The sequence below is a fragment of the Gopherus flavomarginatus genome, chromosome 1, assembly GCF_025201925.1.
Source record: "Gopherus flavomarginatus isolate rGopFla2 chromosome 1, rGopFla2.mat.asm, whole genome shotgun sequence".
In the NCBI taxonomy this organism is placed as follows: domain Eukaryota; kingdom Metazoa; phylum Chordata; order Testudines; family Testudinidae; genus Gopherus; species Gopherus flavomarginatus.
In genome coordinates this window covers 31,048,206-31,068,522 of record NC_066617.1, presented here as the reverse complement: position 1 = coordinate 31,068,522, position 20,317 = coordinate 31,048,206, and the positions used below count along the sequence as shown (strand labels likewise).

At 45.0% G+C, this 20,317-nt stretch overlaps 2 protein-coding genes across 2 annotated transcripts in view; one reads left to right on the top strand and one right to left on the bottom strand.

Moving 5' to 3' along the window:
• The window catches only part of DLD (dihydrolipoamide dehydrogenase), a 235,916-nt gene that overhangs the window by 167,085 nt on the left and 48,514 nt on the right, over positions 1 to 20,317 (bottom strand). The window lies entirely within an intron of this gene.
• LAMB1 (laminin subunit beta 1) overlaps positions 1 to 20,317 on the top strand; it is a 70,341-nt gene that overhangs the window by 30,293 nt on the left and 19,731 nt on the right. The window contains exons 20-23 of the mRNA XM_050936015.1: positions 577 to 740; positions 2,313 to 2,537; positions 4,353 to 4,570; positions 5,273 to 5,369. Coding sequence (XP_050791972.1) covers positions 577 to 740; positions 2,313 to 2,537; positions 4,353 to 4,570; positions 5,273 to 5,369 — 704 coding nt within the window. The remainder of the gene's footprint in view (positions 1 to 576; positions 741 to 2,312; positions 2,538 to 4,352; positions 4,571 to 5,272; positions 5,370 to 20,317) is intronic.

Sequence of the window (20,317 nt, the reverse complement as noted above, 5' to 3'; positions counted from 1 at the left end):
CTGAAAGAGCTACAGAGATGAAAAGTCTGTGTAGAGTTATCACAACTAGGGACAAAACCTTGGGCCCTGGTGCAGAATTGGCCAGAGCTGCATGGACTCTAGCCGGTTTGCAGCCATGGAGACCAAAGCAGATTCTGAAGGGAAGAGGCGAACCCCATCCTCTGTAAGCAGATGATGGGCACGTCTGTGGCCTCCTATCTTTGCTCCAGGCCCAGGGCCACCCATTTGAGCAAAGGAGTGTGTGCTGAGGAGGTATGAAACTGATTTCTCCATATAAATGTGCCTAAACACCTACCAGAGAAGGTTTTAAAGTGTGATGATCAGAGGCAAGACATAGCATTTGAGATGGAATTGTTTGGTTTGGCATGGCATATTACTTGTAATGCTAGTATGAGCCAAAGAAAACATCTTTACAGTAGTGTTATTCATACTGTGAATAACAATTGGAGACCTATAAAAGATGTCTGTCTCCCTCATCCCTCCAGTCATTGAAAACCATTCTAGTTTGATTTCACATCAGAAGAAATAGTCTGTTCAGTATCTGCTTGCAGCCTCACAAGCCTTTATTTAATATAGGTGTCTTGGTGGATATTATGGAGACCCTGTCCTGGGATCAGGAGATCATTGTCGGCCTTGTCCTTGCCCAGATGGCCCAGAAAGTGGGCGTCAGTTTTCCAGCAGCTGTTATCAAGATCCTATTACTCTGCAAATTGTGTGTGTCTGTAACGTGGGATACATAGGTAAATACCATGTGCTTTAAAGTGCATGTACTGAGTTTTAATCTTGCTACAGAGAGGGACTACGTAGAGCAGGGATGGGCAAACTTTTTGGCCCGAGGGCCACATCTGGGTATGGAAATTGTATGGTGGGCCATGAATGCTCACAAAATTGGTGGTTGGGGTGCCGGAGGGCTCCAACTGGGGGTGTGGGCTCTGGGTTGGGGCTAGGGATGAGGAGTTGGGGGTGTGGGAGGGTGCTCTGGGTTGGGACCTAGGGGTTCGGAGGATGGGAGAGGGATCAGGGCTGAGGCAGGGTTTTGGGGCACGCGAGGGAGTCAGGGTGGCAGGCTCTGGGTGGCACTTACCTCAAGCAGCTCCCAGAAACAGCAGCATGTCCCCCCTCTGGGTCCTACATGGAGGCGCGGCCAGTGGCTCTGTGCGCTGCCCTGTCTGCCAGTGCCGCCCCTGCAGCTCTCATTGGCTGCAGTTCCTGGCCAATGGGAGCTGTGGGGGGCGGTGCTTGTGGTGGAGACAGCGTGTGGAGCCCTTTGGCTGCCCCTACTTGTAGGAGCCGGAGCGGGGGTGTGTCGCTGCTTCCAGGAGCCATGCACCCCGACACCGCTCCCCAGCTGAAGCACCAGAGCAGGGCAAGTCCCAGATCGCACTTCCCGGCGGGAGCGCAAGGGCCAGATTAAAATGTCTGAAGGGCCATAGATTGCCCACTTCTAACACAGAGGGAAGTAGAAAGCTCCAGCATAAGCACTGGCAGAAGTTACTGTAGTACCAATATTTGTAAATGTTGTAGTTTTTATTTACAAATTAAGGGCCAGTCTCTGGCAAGCAATGCATGTAAGCATTCACTGGAAGATCAGTGGGAGTGAGAGAGAAGTTACCCACCCCTATTATTCCTATATCTGCCAAATCTCTCCACCTAGTGTTTGTCGTTCAGCTTAATTTAAATTGTAAGCACCTTAAGAGCAATTCTTTGATTTTTATGCATCTATGAAGCACCATGTGCCCCTGTAGTGATATATAAATAATGAAGTTATAAGAACCACTCCCAGCCAGCAGGCAAATACTGCAGGTAGGAGTGGCACTTTGAAAAAGCTAGGAAAGAACATCTTGCATAGCAAAAATTTCTGTATCTCTATACATTTTAATGAACGTTTATGATGCTAGAAGTTATTTGAGTCCCTAGCTCAAGCAAAGCATCCCTGTTGAGGACAGTACTGAAGTCAATGCATAGGCTTAGTGCTAATTCTATGTTTAAGTGCTGTCCTGGTCCTAAATAGGGATGCCCATTAACACATGTTGCAAGTTCTTCCCTGAATCTGGGCCTTGAATTCTGAAATCCATGAAAAGAAGCTGTATCCTACCCTGCTATAAGTTGGCTCAATTCCATTGAAATCAATGGATCTGCTCAGCTTAGACTTGCTGAGGATCCAGACAAGTTTTAAATTTTGTTTCTCTGAATATATTCAACTCAATTTCCTTTCAACTGTTCACCTTCAATCTCTTGTCACGCTGTCCTGCTGTTTATTGACTTGTTTGTTAACGAGCTATAATAATTCCTTGGATTGTTTGTTTAAACAGGAAGCAGATGTGATGAGTGTGCTTCTGGTTTCTTTGGAGACCCTGAAGAGATAGGTGGAGTCTGCCAGCCATGCCAGTGTAACAACAACATTGACATGACTGACCCAGGGGCCTGTGACAAGCAGTCTGGAAAGTGCCTGAACTGCTTGTATCAGACAGAGGGTGAAAATTGCCAGCTGTGTAAATATGGGTACTATGGACATGCACTGCAACAGGATTGTAGAAGTAAGTGGCGGGGGGGAGGGGAGGTCTTCCCATTCCTCACTTCTATAGCAATGGTCAGAATTCATTTACCTACACTAAACTCTAGAATGTCGTTAAGTGTAATAAACTGTGAAGCTGTTGATTTTGCAGGTGGCCTCAGGACATTAGGTTATCTCATCTGCTATTCTCCATTAAAGTATTTTAAAATTACCAGGAACCATTTCTGATTAAACTGATGGTAGAAACCTAATTACCTCTAGCTAAACATTGGGTTTGCAGCTTTTCTTGTGTTCAGTGTGATTCTTCAGGGGGCAGGAGTCCTTTAGTGTAACCGGGAGTGACGAGACACCTAGCATTTATGTGCCCAAACAACTGAAAGGATGGGCTCTTGTGGGATAAGGATTTCTTGCCTTCTTGTTAGCAGTCATTGTTTCCCTCTTATCAAGAGATGGAGCATGGCCATTTCCTGCTGCTGCTTAAGCCCTGAAGACATGGCTTTTGTTTACACAAACATTCCTGGGACGTTAAAGAACAGCAGGAGTGGGTTCCTGAAAGCTCAGAAGGAAGGGCTGCCTCAGGGAATGATAAGTGTTAGGTATGGTTATAGTCACATAATAGTGTGTTCTGTGTTTTTAAAAAAGGGAATCTCTGACTCCAGAATTCTACTCTGTGTTTGTCCAGAAAGTTAGTGAGAAAAAAGTGGTGTTTTTGTTTGTTTTTTACTATTTCTGTTAGCAGAGCAAACATCTCCTGGAGGGAGGGAGGAAGGAGCTGAGTTCTATTGTGTGTCACATACCATCCCCCGAATTTTTAGAGATCTGTGTTGCAAAGTCTCTCTCTTCTTTCTGGTTGTTATGTGGGAACCAGAAAGAATCCAGCCTGACTTTTAGATCCCAGGGTGTGTTTGCAGGGTTGGCACTTGGAAACTAATAATCTCTTTCACTTTTTTTAAAGAGAGCACGTTTATATGGAAAACAATTAATCTGCAACCTCATGGTGTTCCCCTTCTTATAAAATTCACTTTTCAGAGTATAACTGTGCTTTAAAGACTCCCTGTATCCGCTTATTATATGTAGTCCTAGTCATGCAAGATGGTAGGAATCCTCAAGTCACTTACTGTGCAAATTACAGGAGCACTTCACAAGGTTAAGCCTTTGTTACATGATTGCTCAAATTAACTTAACTTGGAAACCGATGTAGCAACACTCTGAGATCTGTCTGCATCTTGCAAAGTTAATAACTTGCAGCATAAGTTCTGAAAAATTAATAGAGGCATTTGAATGAGAAGGCAGTTTACCATACTGGGTATTTATACTGCACTCGTCACCATGGCAGATGTATCCAGACAGACTTTAAAGGATGCTTCATTAGGTTTTTCCTCCCAGACCAACTGTTTTCTAAGGCTATGTTTACAATACACAGCTTTTAGAGATAGGGCTGTGTCGCTGCAGCTGTGCCACTAAATTTGTGCAGTGTACCTGCTGTTCGTCGGCTCTGCTGCCGACAAAGAACTTCTACCCCCAATGAGTGGCGTTTGTGCTCTTTTGCTGTTCACACTGGTACTTGTTGCAGCAAAACTTTTTTGTCTTTTGGGGTCGTGGGGGGTTTTGTCATTCATTTGCCAGTGTAGACATAGCCTAAGTAACTTACAATGTCAGGACATGCAGGTAGGGATGTCTGTGTAACTTGCCCCATTTGAATAGGAACACATCTCCCTGGAAACCATCTCCTCTTTTGGTAACACATCAGTAACCGACATTTAGGTTTGGACTCAATTTAATGTGATGTTGTGCTAGCATAGCAGAGTTAGTCAGGCTGCCTGCTCTTCCATTACAGAGTGCGTCTGTAATTACTTGGGAACAGTGCGAGAGCACTGCAATAGCTCAGAAGACTGTCAGTGTGAGAAAACAACTGGTCAGTGCCAATGTCTTCCCAATGTGACCGGGCAGAACTGCGATCGCTGTGCACCAAACACTTGGAGACTGGCCAGTGGAACTGGATGTGAACTGTGCGAGTGTGATGTTGCTCGTTCCTTCGGTCCTTCGTGTAATGAGGTAAGAAATGCATAGGGCCTCATTAGTCTTATCCAGCAAAATACTCCTCTGCATAGTTATTGGCTGTATTCATAGGAAAGCTATACAATGGCTCAGTAGATCAGATTGCAAATGTTGCCTTCCAGAAGAGAAGGTAATGTTCTCAGTAGGCTGTATAACTTCTAGGGCTGTGGGAAAGTCATGACAAAAATTGGCAGTTCAGGGACAAACATCAGAGGAATTTTAAAAACAGCACAGGCATTGTCTCTATGCCCCAAATAATATTTCTTTCCCCAGTGCACACAAAGGCTGGGTTGTCAGAAGTGCTGAGCACCCCGAGTTATTTTTAAAGGCATGGGGCACTGGAGGGCCCTGGCAATCTTGAAACTTTGGCCCTAGTAAATCAGTTCTAAAGATCATGCTCTGCTAGATAGTCCACACTAGGGTGAGCTTTTTAGGATCGGGTCCAGAAAGATAGGAAGCATCACAATTTTCTTAAATTGTTTGTTTTTGTCATTCAGCTTCAGTCTGTGTCCAGCCGTGTTGCATTCTGTTAGTGAGTTTGGTTGCTGAGTCTTTGTCAATATATGAAAAGACCAAAATAACGTTACCTGAACATGTTCCCAACAAGCCGCTGGGAATAGCTCCAAGAGCTTTGCTGGTGATGTTCCCTTCCATACAGGAAAACCAATTCACTTTCTGTTCTACTCCGATTTCTAACAGTTCACTGGGCAGTGTCAGTGCATGCCTGGGTTTGGAGGCCGCACCTGCAGGGAGTGCCAGGAGTTTTTCTGGGGTGACCCCGATGTGGCATGCCAAGGTGAGTCTATTTTCCTTGACCTCTATTCTCTTGCTGTGTTCTGAATTGCCTGTGTACACTTTCAGTGATTGGAACTCTTAAAACGTCTATTCACCTTCCTTTAAAGGTGTCCTCCTGACCAGTTTGTGTAAAAGTTCTTTATGTTGCCCTGAATGTTGCAAGCTCTGCTCTGGTTCTCCAGAGCGATGTTGACCACTTTGATTAAGTTAGTTCACATTGAAGGAAACAAAAGTGCATTCATTTCAGCAACTCCATATGTTCATATGCCATGGCAGTGGGCATGCTTTTTGCACACAGAAAAAAGAGATCAGCAGGGGAAAATATGTCCAGTGGTTAAGGGATTATAAACAAGAGTAAGGTTTTTTTGTTTGGTTTGTTTGGTTTTTTTATAGTCTTTGGCAGCACCTTTCTTAATGTTGTGATGTTTGCATCATAATGGTATAAAGAAAGATGTCCATGTTTGGTTACTCTGGCATGCTGTTTTAGTAAGGATGGGCAGACCCAAAGCAATTCTAGCTGGAGCCTGGCGTACATGGTAGATTTGTATAGGGAATAAGTAATAAAAGGATAGATAATAGGACAGACAATATCATGTTGCCTCTGTATAAATCAATGGTACGCCCACATCTTGAATACTGTGTGCAGATGTGATCGCCCCAGCTCAAAGATATATTGGAATTGGAAAAGGTTCAGAAAAGTGCAACAAAAATGATTAGGGATATGGAACGGCTTCCATATGAGGAGAGATTAATAAGACTGGGACTTTTCAGCTTGGAAAAGAGACACAATTGAGGTCCATAAAATGGTGACTGATATAGAGAAAGTAGATTAGGAAGTGTTGTTAACTACTTCTCATAACACAAGAACTAGGGGTCACCAAATGAAATTAATAGGCAGCAGGTTTAAAACAAATAAAAGAAAGTATTTCTTCACACAATGCACAGCCAACCTGTGGAACTCCTTGCCAGAGGATGTTGTGAAGATCAAGACCATAACAGGGTTCAAAACAGAACTAGATAAATTCATGGAGGATAGGTCCATCAATGGCTATTATCCAGGATGGGCAGGAATGGTGTTCCTAGCCTCTGTTTGCCAGAAGCTGGGAATGGGTGACAAGGAATGGATCATTTGATGATTACCTGTTCTGTTCATTCCCTCTGGGGCATCTGGAACTGGCCTCTGTTGGAAGACAGGATACTGGGCTAAATGGACCTTTGGTCTGACCCAGAAGGGCCATTCTTATGTTGTTAAGAACTGGTCTTTATTTGGAAATAAACCTATTTAATTAGGATTAAACTATTGCTTAACCTTTATACTATAGCAGTTTGTCCAAATTGTCAAGCAACTACTGTGACAAGAGGAAAGCTTAAAGTAGCAGGATTTATGGGCTTGTAAGTCAGTGTGGAAATGTATTTCCCTTGTCTTTTTTAAATTTTTACTTTTGATTCTATTTAACCAACAGATTGAGGCCTTATCTATATTAACAAGTTTTGTTGCCAAAAACTGCCTTTTGGCGACAAACCAGCAAGAGCGTGCACACTACAGTGGGACTTTTGTCACGAAAAACACCCAGTTTTGGCAACAAAAACTTCCACCCCTATGAGAGACTTTTGTCTTTTTCCCCTCCCTTTATTGTCGACAAAGAGCCAGTGTAGACATGCGCCCCTACCTTTTCAAGGCTCCGGGAAGTATCTGTGTGCTGCTCTGTTTGGGGAACAAACAAAGAGCAAATCACTGGAATGCTCCTGTTCTGCCTAGCACTAGGAACACAGTGGCAGACAGACTGCTGCTGCAGGGGGAGGGGGACAGACTGCTGTGCTGCTTTGCCATTCCTCAGCACGAATTGCTCCCAGAGCTACTCATGATGCTGCCTCTTGGAGCTGAGGGGGTTGTGCGAGAACTCAGAGAGAATCCCAAGATGTGCAGCAATCAGCTCTTCTTTCCCACAACACTGCACTGTGGGATACATACCCACGCGATGATGGTGTCCCCAATGTGGACGTGATCTATTGACAGAGGGAGCAAGTGTGAACACCCTTTGGTGATTTTTGTTGTGTTGACTTTTGGATGTTAACACAAGTTTTGTCAACAAAACTTGGTAGTGTAGACAAGCCCATAGTGTATTGGAGTTTTCTGTCTCTATACATCCTCTTATGTTACTTAGGCCATGTCTACACTAACAAGCTTGCAGTAGCTGTAAGATGGCTCGTGTAGCCATGTTATGCTGACGGGAGAGCTCTCCCATCAATGTAAAACTAGCTCAATGAGCAGCGGTAGCTATGTTAGTGGGAGAGCATCTTCCCCTGACATAGCATTGTGCACGAGTGCTTATGCCAGCAAAACTTATGTCGCTCGGGGACTAGGGTGTGTCACATCCCTGAGCAACAAAAGTTTTGCCAACATAAGTGCTAATGTAAACATGGCCTTAGACTATGTTTGAAGGAATTTTACCCAATACGTAAGGTATTTAATCTTTTAGCAAAGGATTATTCTCTTTGTTTCAGGCTGCATAAAGTCACAATGCACTCAGTCAGACAGTATGCTGACTATACGTCTGTTAGTCTATAAGGTACCACAGGACTCTGTCGCTTTTTACAGATCCAGACTAACACGGCTACTCCTCTGATACTTAGTCAGACAGTATACTACAACCAGCAAAATACCAGAACCAGATTAATTGAATTGTTTAAAAACTGCGTTGTGTCTCACTCCGTTAATTTAATAGAGGAAAGAAACTTCAGACATTGTCCAGACCAGAACAAACTTGTGTCTGTGATATGTTTAAACGGGAGACTTGGCCAGGAGGGTTTGCAGCAGCCTCCTAGATTAGATTAAGGTATGTTTCCTGCAGGGAAAAATGTACTTGCAGTGATCTTTTAATAAATCCTATTCAACTGATCTTCCTTGGAATCCCCTAGCTAAACAGATGTGGGTGTCTCATCTATTCAGGAACTGGTTAGGGATAAAGATAAAACACTCAGTGGTAAGGCATGTATTAGATTTCATCTGAGCAAACTAGCATATTAATTGCTTTCCCCAGGGCTGCATGTGTTCCTCTGGTTCAATATTGCTGACTGTGCTTTCAATCTCAATGCTTCAGGGCAGTGATTGTCTCCTGATATCAGCTCTCTCCATCAAGGCTGGTTGATGGAATCCATCAGTACATGTTATCAGCAAGACTTGGCTGTGTGCCAGCATTTCTGACCTTTTACTTGGTTTCTGCACTCTTTTGCTTTATAATGACTCTGAAGTGAAAAAGTAATAATGTATTATTCAGAAAACCTTTTTTCTAGGTACCTTTAAACTTTCTATCCATCTAATAACCCCGCTCCCTCTATTTTACAGCAACACAGCAGACTTGCTTAGTTATAAAATTTCATCTTCCTTGGGGTCCCATCTAGCAGAAAGCATCCATGCTTTTGTGAGCTACATAGCCTTTGAAAGGCCATAGATACCAGCTCATCAGTATGCAGGGGTTGGTCCAACCTGGTTTGGATGACCCAAACCTTATGTGCCAAAGAACTCCAGAGAATTCAGCTGCTCCCTGTCCCATGGGCCAATCTGTAGTAACTTGCTCTATGACCCCAAGAGGTCGTGATGTAGAAATATCAGCCTGCCCATGGGCTTTTTCTAGTTATCTTGCATACTGCAAATCTCCAGGACTGAGAGAGGAGAATCCTGCCTCCCTACTCCACTCCACTAGATAGGAGCCAAGGTTGGTTTCAGTTCCACTCTGTCCTTTTATTGACCAAGCGCCTAAATGGTTAGTTTACTAGGCTCTACTAGGGCTTGGAATGTGATACAAACCTGGTCTGAGTTTTTTGAATTTGTAACAAATGCCTAAACCACAGGAGTGTTGTGTGGTGATGGAATTCATTGATGGCATTTTGCAAGTGCTGAGAGAGGGGCTTTTGGCCTGGGGCATAAGAACTGCCATACTGGGTCAGACCAGTAGTCCATCTAGCCCAGTATCCTGTCTTCTGATAGTGACCAATGCCAGGTGCTTCAGAGAGAATAAGCAGAACAGGGCAATCATCAAGTGATTCATACCCATCTCCACACCCAGCTTCTGGCAAACAAAGAGTAGGAACAATCAAAGGGTGGGGTTGCATCCCTGACCATCCTGGTAATAGCCTTTAACAGACCTATCCACCAAGAACTTATCCAGTTCTTTTTTGAACCCTTTTTAACTTGGACTTAACTATCTTGAGTAATTTTGTATCTTCTGCAAATTTTTCCACCTCACTGTTTACCCCCCTTTTCCAGCTCATTTATGAATATGTTGAATAGGACTGGTTCCAGTACAAACCCCTGGGGGACACCACTATTTACTTCTCTCCATTCTGAAACCTGACCATTTATTCCTACCCTTTGCTTCCTATCTTTTAACCAGTTACTGATCCATGAGAAGATCTTCCGTTTTATCCCATGATTGTGTTTGCATAAGAGCCTTTGGTGAGGTACTTTGTCAAAGGCTTTCTGGAAATCCCAAGAATGCTATATCCACTGGATCACCCTTGTCCACCTATTTGTTTTAACCCCTCAAAAAATTCTAGTAGATTGGGGAGGCATGATTTCCCTTTACAAAAACCATGTTTACTCTTCCCCAACAAATCATGTTCATTCATGGACATCTGTGGAACTGGATTTTCATCCAGTTGCTGCAAAAGGCTTCTGTCTGAGACTGTGAAACTCGCATGGTTTATCACATCAACCTAAGTACACTGTGCTCTGAAGCCTCTGAAAGAGATCTTGAGTCAGTTGGCTCCAATGGAAACCGGATCAGATTGTTGATGAGAAATCATTGGGGAGATCTCTATTGCCCACACTGCTATGAAATTCTTTATAATTTTAAATATCATAGGTTTAAAAAAAAATAACTGAGGCCAGGATTTTCAGAAGTCCGCTAGTGAGTTTCGTTGCCTCCATTTTAGGGCAGGAAAGGTCTTAATGGGCCCTGGTTTTCAGAGACCAGGTTGGTGCTTGATATTCCTAAAAATCTAGCCCTTTTAGACATCTCACATTGGGCCTCCCAAATCACTGGTCACTTGTGAAAACCTTGGCCATCATACCTCTGAATCAGCTTTCTACTTCTGAGCATTATTGTGGATCATCTATTGATATTGAAGAGGCTCTGTGGAATGAGACCATTCATTCAAAAATGGAGTCGTTCACGTAGAGAGACACAGCAGAGGTGATACATGGGCAGCACATGCAGTGCCCCCCAGGTTTTTTTGGTTGCATCCCTCCCCCAGCCCAGACAGGCTGGATGGCCCCCTGAGGTAAGTCAGGGGTGAGGTGGTGCTCCCTTCCCGAGCCCCGCTGTGGGGCTGGCATGAGCTGCCTGGTGTTGCCGCTGATGCGGCTCTGTTTTTTGCTGCCCCAAGCACGGCAGTCAGGCAGCCTTCAGCAGCGTTTCTGCAGGAGGTCTGTCAGTCACGCAGATTCAGCGGCGGTTCTGCGGGTGATCTGCCGGTCCCACGCCTTCGGTGTACTCACTGCTATGTACTCACTGCTATATTGCCGCTGAAACAGCAGGACTGGCAGATCTCCCACAGAAATGCCACCAAAGGCTGCCTGACTGCCACCGTCAGAGCGACCGGCAGGCTGCCCCCTGCAGCTTGCCACCCCAGGCACGCATTTGCTGTGCTGATGCTTGGAGCTGCCCCTGGTTGCCGCTTATGCCCCCCCCCGAACATTCCTCCACACCCCCCTAGGAGGGCGTGCGCGCCACATGGTTTGAAAACCTCTGCTTTAGATCCAGAGGCAACATGGGGCAGTCACATGCCCCCTCCTAAACTTTAAATTGTGTGCGCACACACACACACCCTCACTATCAACAGTTATATGTCACCTTTTGACACACATAGTTCAGTCCTATGGAATGGAAAGTCTGGCTACACATGTCATGGCAAAAATAAATTCTACATCTATGAGTGACTCTGTTCTGAGACTCCAAATATTCCAGATGTCCTCCCCCACCCAGGGGATTGCACCAGATGGGATGCGTGAGAAGGGAATATTGCTGGGTGTTCAGCGGCTAAGTTTGTGCATATTGTCAGGGAATCCTGGGGAGTTACTTTTAATTACTTAAAAGAATTGCATAGGTGGTGCTAAATCCAGAGAGGGCCCTTGTATTGCTCTGCTGGAAACCACAAACTTAAGAGCAGGCGTAGAAGGAGAGGGTTTCCCCTTCTCTGTTGTTTTCCGTTGTTGTTAGTGACTGTGTCTAGACTGCATCTCTGAGATCAGGTTGGTTTGGTTTGTTCTCTAGCTTTTTTATAAAAAAGTTCAAATCTAGAAAAAAAATAGATATAGACAAAGTTAGGGCTTGACCTGAAAACTGTTCCTGAGCACAGTTCTTACAGCTGAGAATGCTTCTATTGACTTCAATAGAAATGACACACAGTAGTAAACACTACATCCAGTCATAAGTATCTACGGGATTGGGGCCTTGGTCACCATTTAGCCCATATTCTTGAAAAGTGCATGAGATAAATAGCTTATTTAACTTTATTTAGCTTATTATGCCTAAAAGGTGAACTAGGAAATTATAGAGTTAAGATTCGCACCTGTGCAGAGGCCTTGTGTGTCCATCACATATGGTCTTGTGCAGGTTCTGGGGTGGTTTTCTGTGAATTAAAATATAATTCTGTCATCCAGTACTGTCTAGAATCAGGTAAATGGTAATGCTGGCCCACTAGAAACACTCCTTGTGCTTTTGTTTTAATCTTTGAACTGTGTGTGTACACATGCACAAATGTCTTCGCTAAGGTAGTGTTAAGATTACAAGTTTCATCAAACAGAAACCTCCCAGCAAACCTGCTGGAGCATTTCCAAACCCTAGCAACCAAACAGCAGGGTTCAGTGCATGAGCCCTGCAGGGTTCCTGCTGCTCTGACTTCAGCCAAAAAGACTGAACTCCTGAGAAGTAGTTGGGTTATAATGAGGCTCCGTATATATATCTTGAACTATGCGTTTCTGCAATAATATTTATCAAATGTTTTTCATGTTATATATGGGTTGTTACTACCACAGTTGTAGAAAACTAGAACAAATAGATGGCTATTGGTCAAGGACCCCTGGAAAGGCAAAGTGATTTGGTTTGCATTATATTAGACTTGTTTAAAGAAAAGAAAAATGGAATTTCTCCAGATAGGATGTATGAAACTAGGTATCTTGATTATTTGAGAGTGTATATATAGAGTGTACATAGCCATGAGTTTATGGCAGGGGTGGGCAGACTCCACATGGCTCCCGGAAGCAGCGGCATGACCCCCCTCTGGTGCTCCAATGGGAGCTACAGGGGCGGTGCTTGCAGATGGGGCAGCGTGCAGAGTTGCCTGGCCACATCTCCTCCGTGTAGGAGCCAGAGAAGAGAAGTGCTGCTGCTTCCAGGATCCATTTGAGGTAAGCACCGCCCAGAGCCTGCACCCCGAGCCTCTCCCCACACCCCAACCCCCTGCTCCAGCCCTGATCCCCCTCCCATCCTCCTGCACCCCAAACCCTCCTCCCCATCCCAGAGTCTGTACCCCCAGCCAGAGTCTGCACCCCTTCCCACACCCCAAGTCTCTGTCCCAGCCCTGATCCCCCTCCTTCTCTCCAATCTCCTTGGTTCCAGCCCAGAGCACCCGCTATCCCAAACTCCTCATCCCCAGAGGCCGCACTCCCAGCCAGAGCCTCCTCCCCCTTACCTCCACCACTCTTCCCCAACCCAGCCCAAGTCCACTCCCACACCCTAAACTCATTTCTGGTCCCACCCTGGAGCCCGCACCCACAACCAGAGCCCTCACCCCCTCCCGCACCCCAGCCCCAATTTTCTGAGCATTCATGACCCTCCATACAATTTCTGTTCCCAGATGTGGCCTTTGAGCCAAAAAGTTTGCCCACCTCTAGTTTATGGGGATGGCATTTCAGCCCTTTTGTGGAGTGTCAAATGCCCTTTGACACATTTAGAGTGGTTACAAAATGACTATTGTGCCTTGGTCTAACTTACTGCAGTGTGCTTGGCCAGCACAGAGCTGAGATTTACCGTATATACTCATGCATAAGCCAAATATTTTTGGTAAAAAAGTGATGCATCAAAGAGTGGGGTTGGCTTATAAACGGGTCTACACCAGAATTTGATGATTTTAAACTCTATGGAATCATTGAATTGAATATCTAATACATTGTTGCTTTGTTTTCCTGGAGCGTCTGCAGGTATGGAGCCCTTCAGCTCCCAGTGGCGACACTTGGCTGTTCTCAGCTAATGGCATGCCACTTCCCGCAGCTCCCATTGGCTGGGAACAGCAAACTGCAGCCACTGGGAGCTGAGGGGCTCCATGTCTGTAAATGCTCTAGGTAAACAAAATGTCCAGGCCTGCTAGCGGCTTACCATAATGGGCCAGGAGCCAAAGTTTGCCAACCCCTGAAATATAGGTTCAGCTTATGAAAGGGTCATACAGTTTTTGCTATTTTTACCTAACCATCTTGGGGAGTCAGCTTGTTAATGAATGGGCTCATGAACGAGTATATACGGTATATCTTTTCATAAATCTGAAGATTGTGTGTGGGTGTTCTGCTGTATCTAGACTAGAATATCATGCCCTTTGGAAAGATAAAAGAACTTGGCTGCTACTTGAACTAGTATAAAAGAGAGTAACATTTCTGTCAAATGCTGAAAATAGAGGAGGATTTTGACTGACGGTTCTTTCCTCTATTTTAGATATTTCTAGGGTGCCTGTCACTGTAATACAGGGGTGGCCAAGCTGAGCCTGAGAAGGAGCCAGAATTTACCAATGTACATTGCCGAAGAGCTACAATAATACGTCAGCAGCCCCCCCCGATCTCCCCTACCCCTGCTCCCAGCGCCTTCAACCCACCCACAGCCCCGCTGATCAGTGCCTCCCCCTCCTTCTCCACACCATCTGATCAGCTGTTTCATTGTGTGCAGGAGGTTGGGGGGTGGGGGGGAGGAGGGCATGGCAGGCTGGCGAGGGGGCGGGGAGAGGAGTGGGAGCAGGGCCTGTAGCAGAGCCCGGGGTTGAGCAGTGAGCTGGCGCCTATAGCTCCAGCCCAAGAGTCAGTACTTATACAAGGAGCTGCATATTCACTTCTAATGAGCCGCATGTGGCTCTGGAGCCACAGGTTGGCCACCCCTGCTGTTTTATCTGGTGAAGTACTTGAGTCTTTACCTGTGGTTAAATACTTATTTAACTTGCACACTAACATTCTTAGTTCTAATTCATCTTTCTATAAACACAGTTCCTAAAATACTCTAACATATGCAATGGTTCAGTTCCAGGAAACTGCCCTTAAGTAAGATATGCCAGCACCTTCTGATACAACATAATTCTTAAGTCTCAGCAGCCCATGTAAAGTCAGCTATGATGTTTTGCATTCACACTCAGCACTGAAAATTGTAATGCTGAGGAGTTAGCAATATGTTTTATATAATAATTTGAATCAATGGCTAACTATTCAAACGCACATACGCACACACTCCATTTATTTGTTAGCGATGTAAAAGCTAATGCACTGAGTATCAACCTTACAAATGACTGTATAGTTTGTTGTCATAATGGATCACTAGTCAGGAGGTCCCACCAAGTCTGAACAAACCAGTTGCTGTTTTGCTTTGGGGTCAAAACATTTAATGTTGTCCAGCCCAGTTTAAAGGTGTGAAATTAACCTATACAGAATAGATATTTTTATGTACCAAGCTCAGCACCATAGTATCTGAGCGCCTTCCAGCAGTGCATTAAGTGGCTAACATCGGTCACATGTTTGATTTAGTTAATGCTCCTCTCAAAGAAGGATACAGTCACTGTTTCTGAAAAGCTGAATGAGGTCAACTATTTTCACCCCATTCAGACTTAGCTGCGTTTCTAAGATGTAGCCTCTGGCTTTTAAAGATGAAACCAGAAGTTCTGAGTTTCTGGAACTGGAACTTTATGGAAGTTTTTGGTTGAATAATCTGGAACTTTTTGGTTGAATAACTTCAAAAGGTTGTATGCAGTGTTGCAGCTGAGTTGGTCTCAGGATATTAGAGAGACAAGGTGGGTGAGAAAATAATCTTTTATTGGACCAGCTTCTGTTGGTGAGAGAGACAAGCTTTTGAGCTTAGACAGAGCTCTTCCTTGGGTCAGGGAAACATGAGACATGACAAAGAACTCTGTGTAATGTAGGTGCTGGAACTAGGGGTGCAAGTGGTGCTGCTGCTGCAACCCCTAGCTTGGAATGGTTTCCATTATATAAAGGGTTTAGAGTTTGGTTCAGTGGCTCTCAGCACCCCCACAGCACCCTTGCTGTGTAAGATTGAAAAGCTTTTATTGGACCAACAGAAGTTGGGGTGCTTTTTTGAGCCTACAAAATTTTCCACAGGACAAAATTTAGATTTACTGATCCAGCACTACTGCTCAGGCTAGAATGCATATTCTTTAGCTAATAATAATGAGAGTTTTTTGATCACTGTATCCCTTTCCACTTACCAGTGGCACTGGAAGTCTTTTAATAATGGAGGTGCTGAAAGCCAGTCCCCTTAGCCCTATCTGCCTCCCCCACCAACCCCCCAGTAGGGCCGGGAGCAGTGCAGGGGTATGGGGCTAGTGGCCGGGACCCATGCCCCGTAGGCAGGGCATGGAGCCGGGAGCAGGGCCAGCCGCTGGGACTCAAGCCCCAGGCTGGGGAGTGGAGGCCTGGGTGTGGGGCTAGCGACCCAGTGTAAAATCTGGGGGTGTTGCAGCACCCCCCTGCACTCCTAGTTTCCTACACCTATGACATTTACTAAAGAATATGTTTGATCATCCTCTTGTAACTAATCCTAATTTGCAAAGCAAGCAGTTTTCCATGTATTAATTTGCAGCTCTTTACCCCACCCTTGCCTTTCTTCCACCAATCCATGTGGAAAGAGAACAATCAATTATTTGTTTTAAAGGCAGTTACTGACCATAGCTGGTTACGGCATTTAAATCTGTTTTGGGCAGAAATGTAAAGACCAGAGACTGCCCTGTAATATCAGCATCTGTGTGGTTTTAAAGTGAAGAATGAACCATTCTCCCCCAATTTCTAGTCATGTGAGCACAAGACCTTTACCTTTGCTTGAAAGGGCCTTCAGTGCTCTTCTCATGAGATTTGCAGTATTAGCCGCTAATACCCACTCTCCCAAGTGACCTCTGGGAGCGATTTCCAGCAATTAGATATGCATTGAAATACTCTCTTGTGTCCCTGGATGTCTCTGATTTGTTTCTTGTTCTTCCAGGGGAAAATCAGATGACTAGGTTTAAGCTAATAACTTTGTATCCTCATCTTGTAAACTAGACACTGTACAGCTACAGTGACAGTAAAGTGTCACTTAAAAATCTGAGACAGTGGCTGGTACCTCTTCAGCTTGTCGCTAGGGTTCTAAGTCCCAGGGATTCAGCTGTTTTTTCTAAGCTGCGGGTAGGCTCTGTAGGTGTAATTTGCAGGGTCAGATGCTGATACCCACAGGCAGAGGTGGGTATTAATTTACGCTTTTGCAGGCTACCTGAATCAAGAAGTATCACAATTTGGTTTTGGTGTATACCCACCCCAGATTACTTGTAATAGTAACTACTACCACATTAAGCCCTTTGACTTAAGGGAGCATGTCCATCATTAATTTCTAGGAATGTTAGTGAGGGGGTGATTTTTAGCTCTCCAGTTGCTGTATGATCATATTACAGCATTAACTTTGGGCTTGTCTACACTGGCAGTGTTAAAGCGCTTGTGTGGTCACAGCATGGTGCTGGGAGAGAGCTCTCTCAGTATTAAAAAAAAAAAAAAAAAAAAAAAAAACACTTTCATGAAGAGTGTAGCTACCTCCCAGTACTAGTGCACTGTCTATACTGGCACATTACAGCGCAGAAACTAGCAGTGCTCAGGGGGGTGTTTTTTCACACCCCTGAGTGAGAAAGTTGCAGTGCTGTAAAGTGCCAGTGTAGACAAGCTCCATGTCAGGTTATTACCATCTGCGTCTGGGCAGGAGGTTGCAATCTTTCCTTTTGGACGCAGACCGTGCCACTGTCATCTGTGCTTTTGATTACATTGTTGCGAGGCACGCTGGCTGGGACTACACCTTAAAAAGCTGGTTCAGAAAGCAATGGGCTGCTTATTGAATGAGGTGGCATCTCCCAAGATGCATTTGATGTCAGTGCTCCATAATCTGCACTGGCTGCCCGTTGGTCTCCGGGTGGAGCTTAAGGTGTTGGTTCTGGCCTCTAAAGTTTTAAATACAGGGCCGCCCAGAGGATTCAGGGGTTCTGGGGCAGGGCCGGGTCTTCGGCGGCAATTCAGCAGCAGGCCGTTCCCCCTGAGAGGGACCCGCCGCTGAATTGTCGCCTAAGAATGAAGCGGTGGTGGTAGAGCAGCATAAGTGCTGTCAATTGCGGCTTTTTTTTTTTCCTGGCGCTTGTACTCGCCAGGCGGCACTCCAAGGCTTCGGCAGCACATCAGCAACGGGTCCTTCACTTGCTCTGAGTCTTACACTGCACTGAAGGACCCGCCGCCAAACACCCGGAGCGAGTGAAGGGTCTGCCGCTAAAGTGCTTCTGAAAACCCGGAGCAGCTCGCGGGGCCCCTGCAGGGCTTGGGGCCAATTGCCCCACCCCCTGCCCCCGGGGGGCCCTGTTTAAATGTCCTGGAACTAGCCTGTCCTCCACATGCCACCTAGCCACAGGTGTGGTCTGTAGAGGCATTAGAGCTCAATCCCTCTCTCTGAGGGGCTCCAGGACTGGAACTTGCTCCCACATCCCGCTTGGTGTGAAATAGTTCAAATTCAGTGGCATTTTGAGCATGCTGCATGAGACACCTGTTTGATGAAGTTTCTGCAGAAGGCTGAGGGTTTGTTTCCCCACAGTGTGATGGAAAAAGAACTTTGTCTGGCTGCCTGAATTCCTGTTGAAATGATTAATGCTGCTAGGATTTTATTGTGTTAATCATATGTCAGGAAGCCTAGAATGGGGAACTTTTTTAAAAATTATTTTACATCTAACGAAATAAAAATTATAATAATCAAGTTGTGTGGGTGGAGTGGTGGTTAGGTTACTGAAAGTTATATATAAGTAACAAGGTAAAAAGGCAATTTATTTTGTACGAGAATTCAAGAAATAGAAACAGAGTGAGGGCTACCCAGTTTATTGCACCCAATGCAGCATTTATGATTATCTGCCCTATGGGCAGGTGGCGTATGTGTGCATTCGGTGCAAGTCGCTCCTGGCCCTCAGAGAGTATGTATGGGCTTTGGAGACCAGGGGGCTGAGCTGGAGGACCTAAGACAGATAGAGAGGTACATAGATGAGACTTTCCGGGACACAGTAGAAAGGTTTCTCTCCCCCAACGTCTGCTAGCGTCTGTTCTGTTGAGGAGCATGAAAGTCTCAGGGAAGGAGAACATCCAACTGGAGCAGAGGGAAACGATCCTATAGTTGGGACCCTCCTTCCAGATGATGATGCGGTGTCCTCTCGCACAGGGGAGGGAATTCCAGTTATTAGGAAGAGAAAGGTATTAGTAATGGGCAATTTGGTTATTAGAAACATAGATAGCTGGGTATGCGATGGCCAGGAGAACTGCATAGTGATTTGCCTGCCTGGTGTGAAAGTTGTGGATCTCTCAAGACGTCTAGATAGGCTTATGTGTAGTACTGGGGAGGAGCCAGTGATCGTGGTACATGTAGGTACCAATGACATAGGAAGGATAGGAGAGAGGTCCAGGAGGCCAAATTTAGACTGCTAGGTAAGAGATTGAAGTCCAGGACCTCTATGGTAGCATTCTCTGAAATGCTTCCAGTTCCACATGCAGGGCCAGTTAGACAGGCAGAGCTGCAGGGTCTCAATGCGTGGATGAGATGATGGTGTAGGGAAGAGGGGTTTAGATTTATTCGAAACTGGGGAAACTTTTGGGAAAGGGGGAGCCTATACAGCAAGGATGGGCTCCATCTAAACCAACATGGAACCAGATTGCTGGCACTTAACATTAAAAAGGTCGTAGAACAGTTTTTAAACTAAGGGCTGGGGGAAAGCCGACAGGTGCGGAAGAGCACGTGGTTCGGACATCCCTTAGGGAATCTCCATTTATAAATCCTCCCCTATGTCCTAATAAGGAGGAGAAGGATGGAAGATGATAAAATACAGGTAGGGTCTGATAAGAAGCAGTCAAAAGAGTCCCATTCAATTACATCATATAATAGCAGATAGCTAAAAAGTGATAAGTTTTTAAAGTGCTTGTATACCAATGCTAGAAGTCTAAATAATATATTAAATTAGGATATTGATATAATAGGCATCACAGAAACTTGGTAGAATGAGGATAATCAATGGGATATGGTAATACCAGGGTACAAAATATATTGGAAGGTGGGAGAGTGGCACTATATGTGAAAGAAAGCGTAGAATCAGCTGAAGTAAAAATCTTAAATGAACCAAACTGTATCGTAGAATATACATGAATAGTAATTTCATGCTTGAATAACAAGAATATAGCAGCAGGGATATATTACAGACCACCTGACCAGGATGGTGATAGTGACTACGAAATGCTCAGGTTGATGAGAGAGACAATTAAAATAAAAAACTCAATGATAATAATGGCGGATTTCAACTATCCCATATTTACTGGGTACATATCACTTCAGGAAGGGATGCAGACATAAAGTTTCTTGACACCTTAAATGACTGCTTCTAGGAGCAACTAGTCCTGGAACCCACAAGAGGAGAAGCAATTCTTGATTTAGTCCTTAGTGGAGCACAGGATCAGGTCCAAGAGTTGGACCTCTTGGTAATAGTGACCATAATATAATTAAATTTAACATCTCTGTGGCGGGGGAAACACCACAGCGGCCTAACACTGTAGCATTTAATTTCAGAAAGGAGAACTACAGAAAAATAAGATTATTGAAACAGAAACTAAAAGGTATAGCACCAAAAGTAAAATCCCTCCAAGCTGCATGG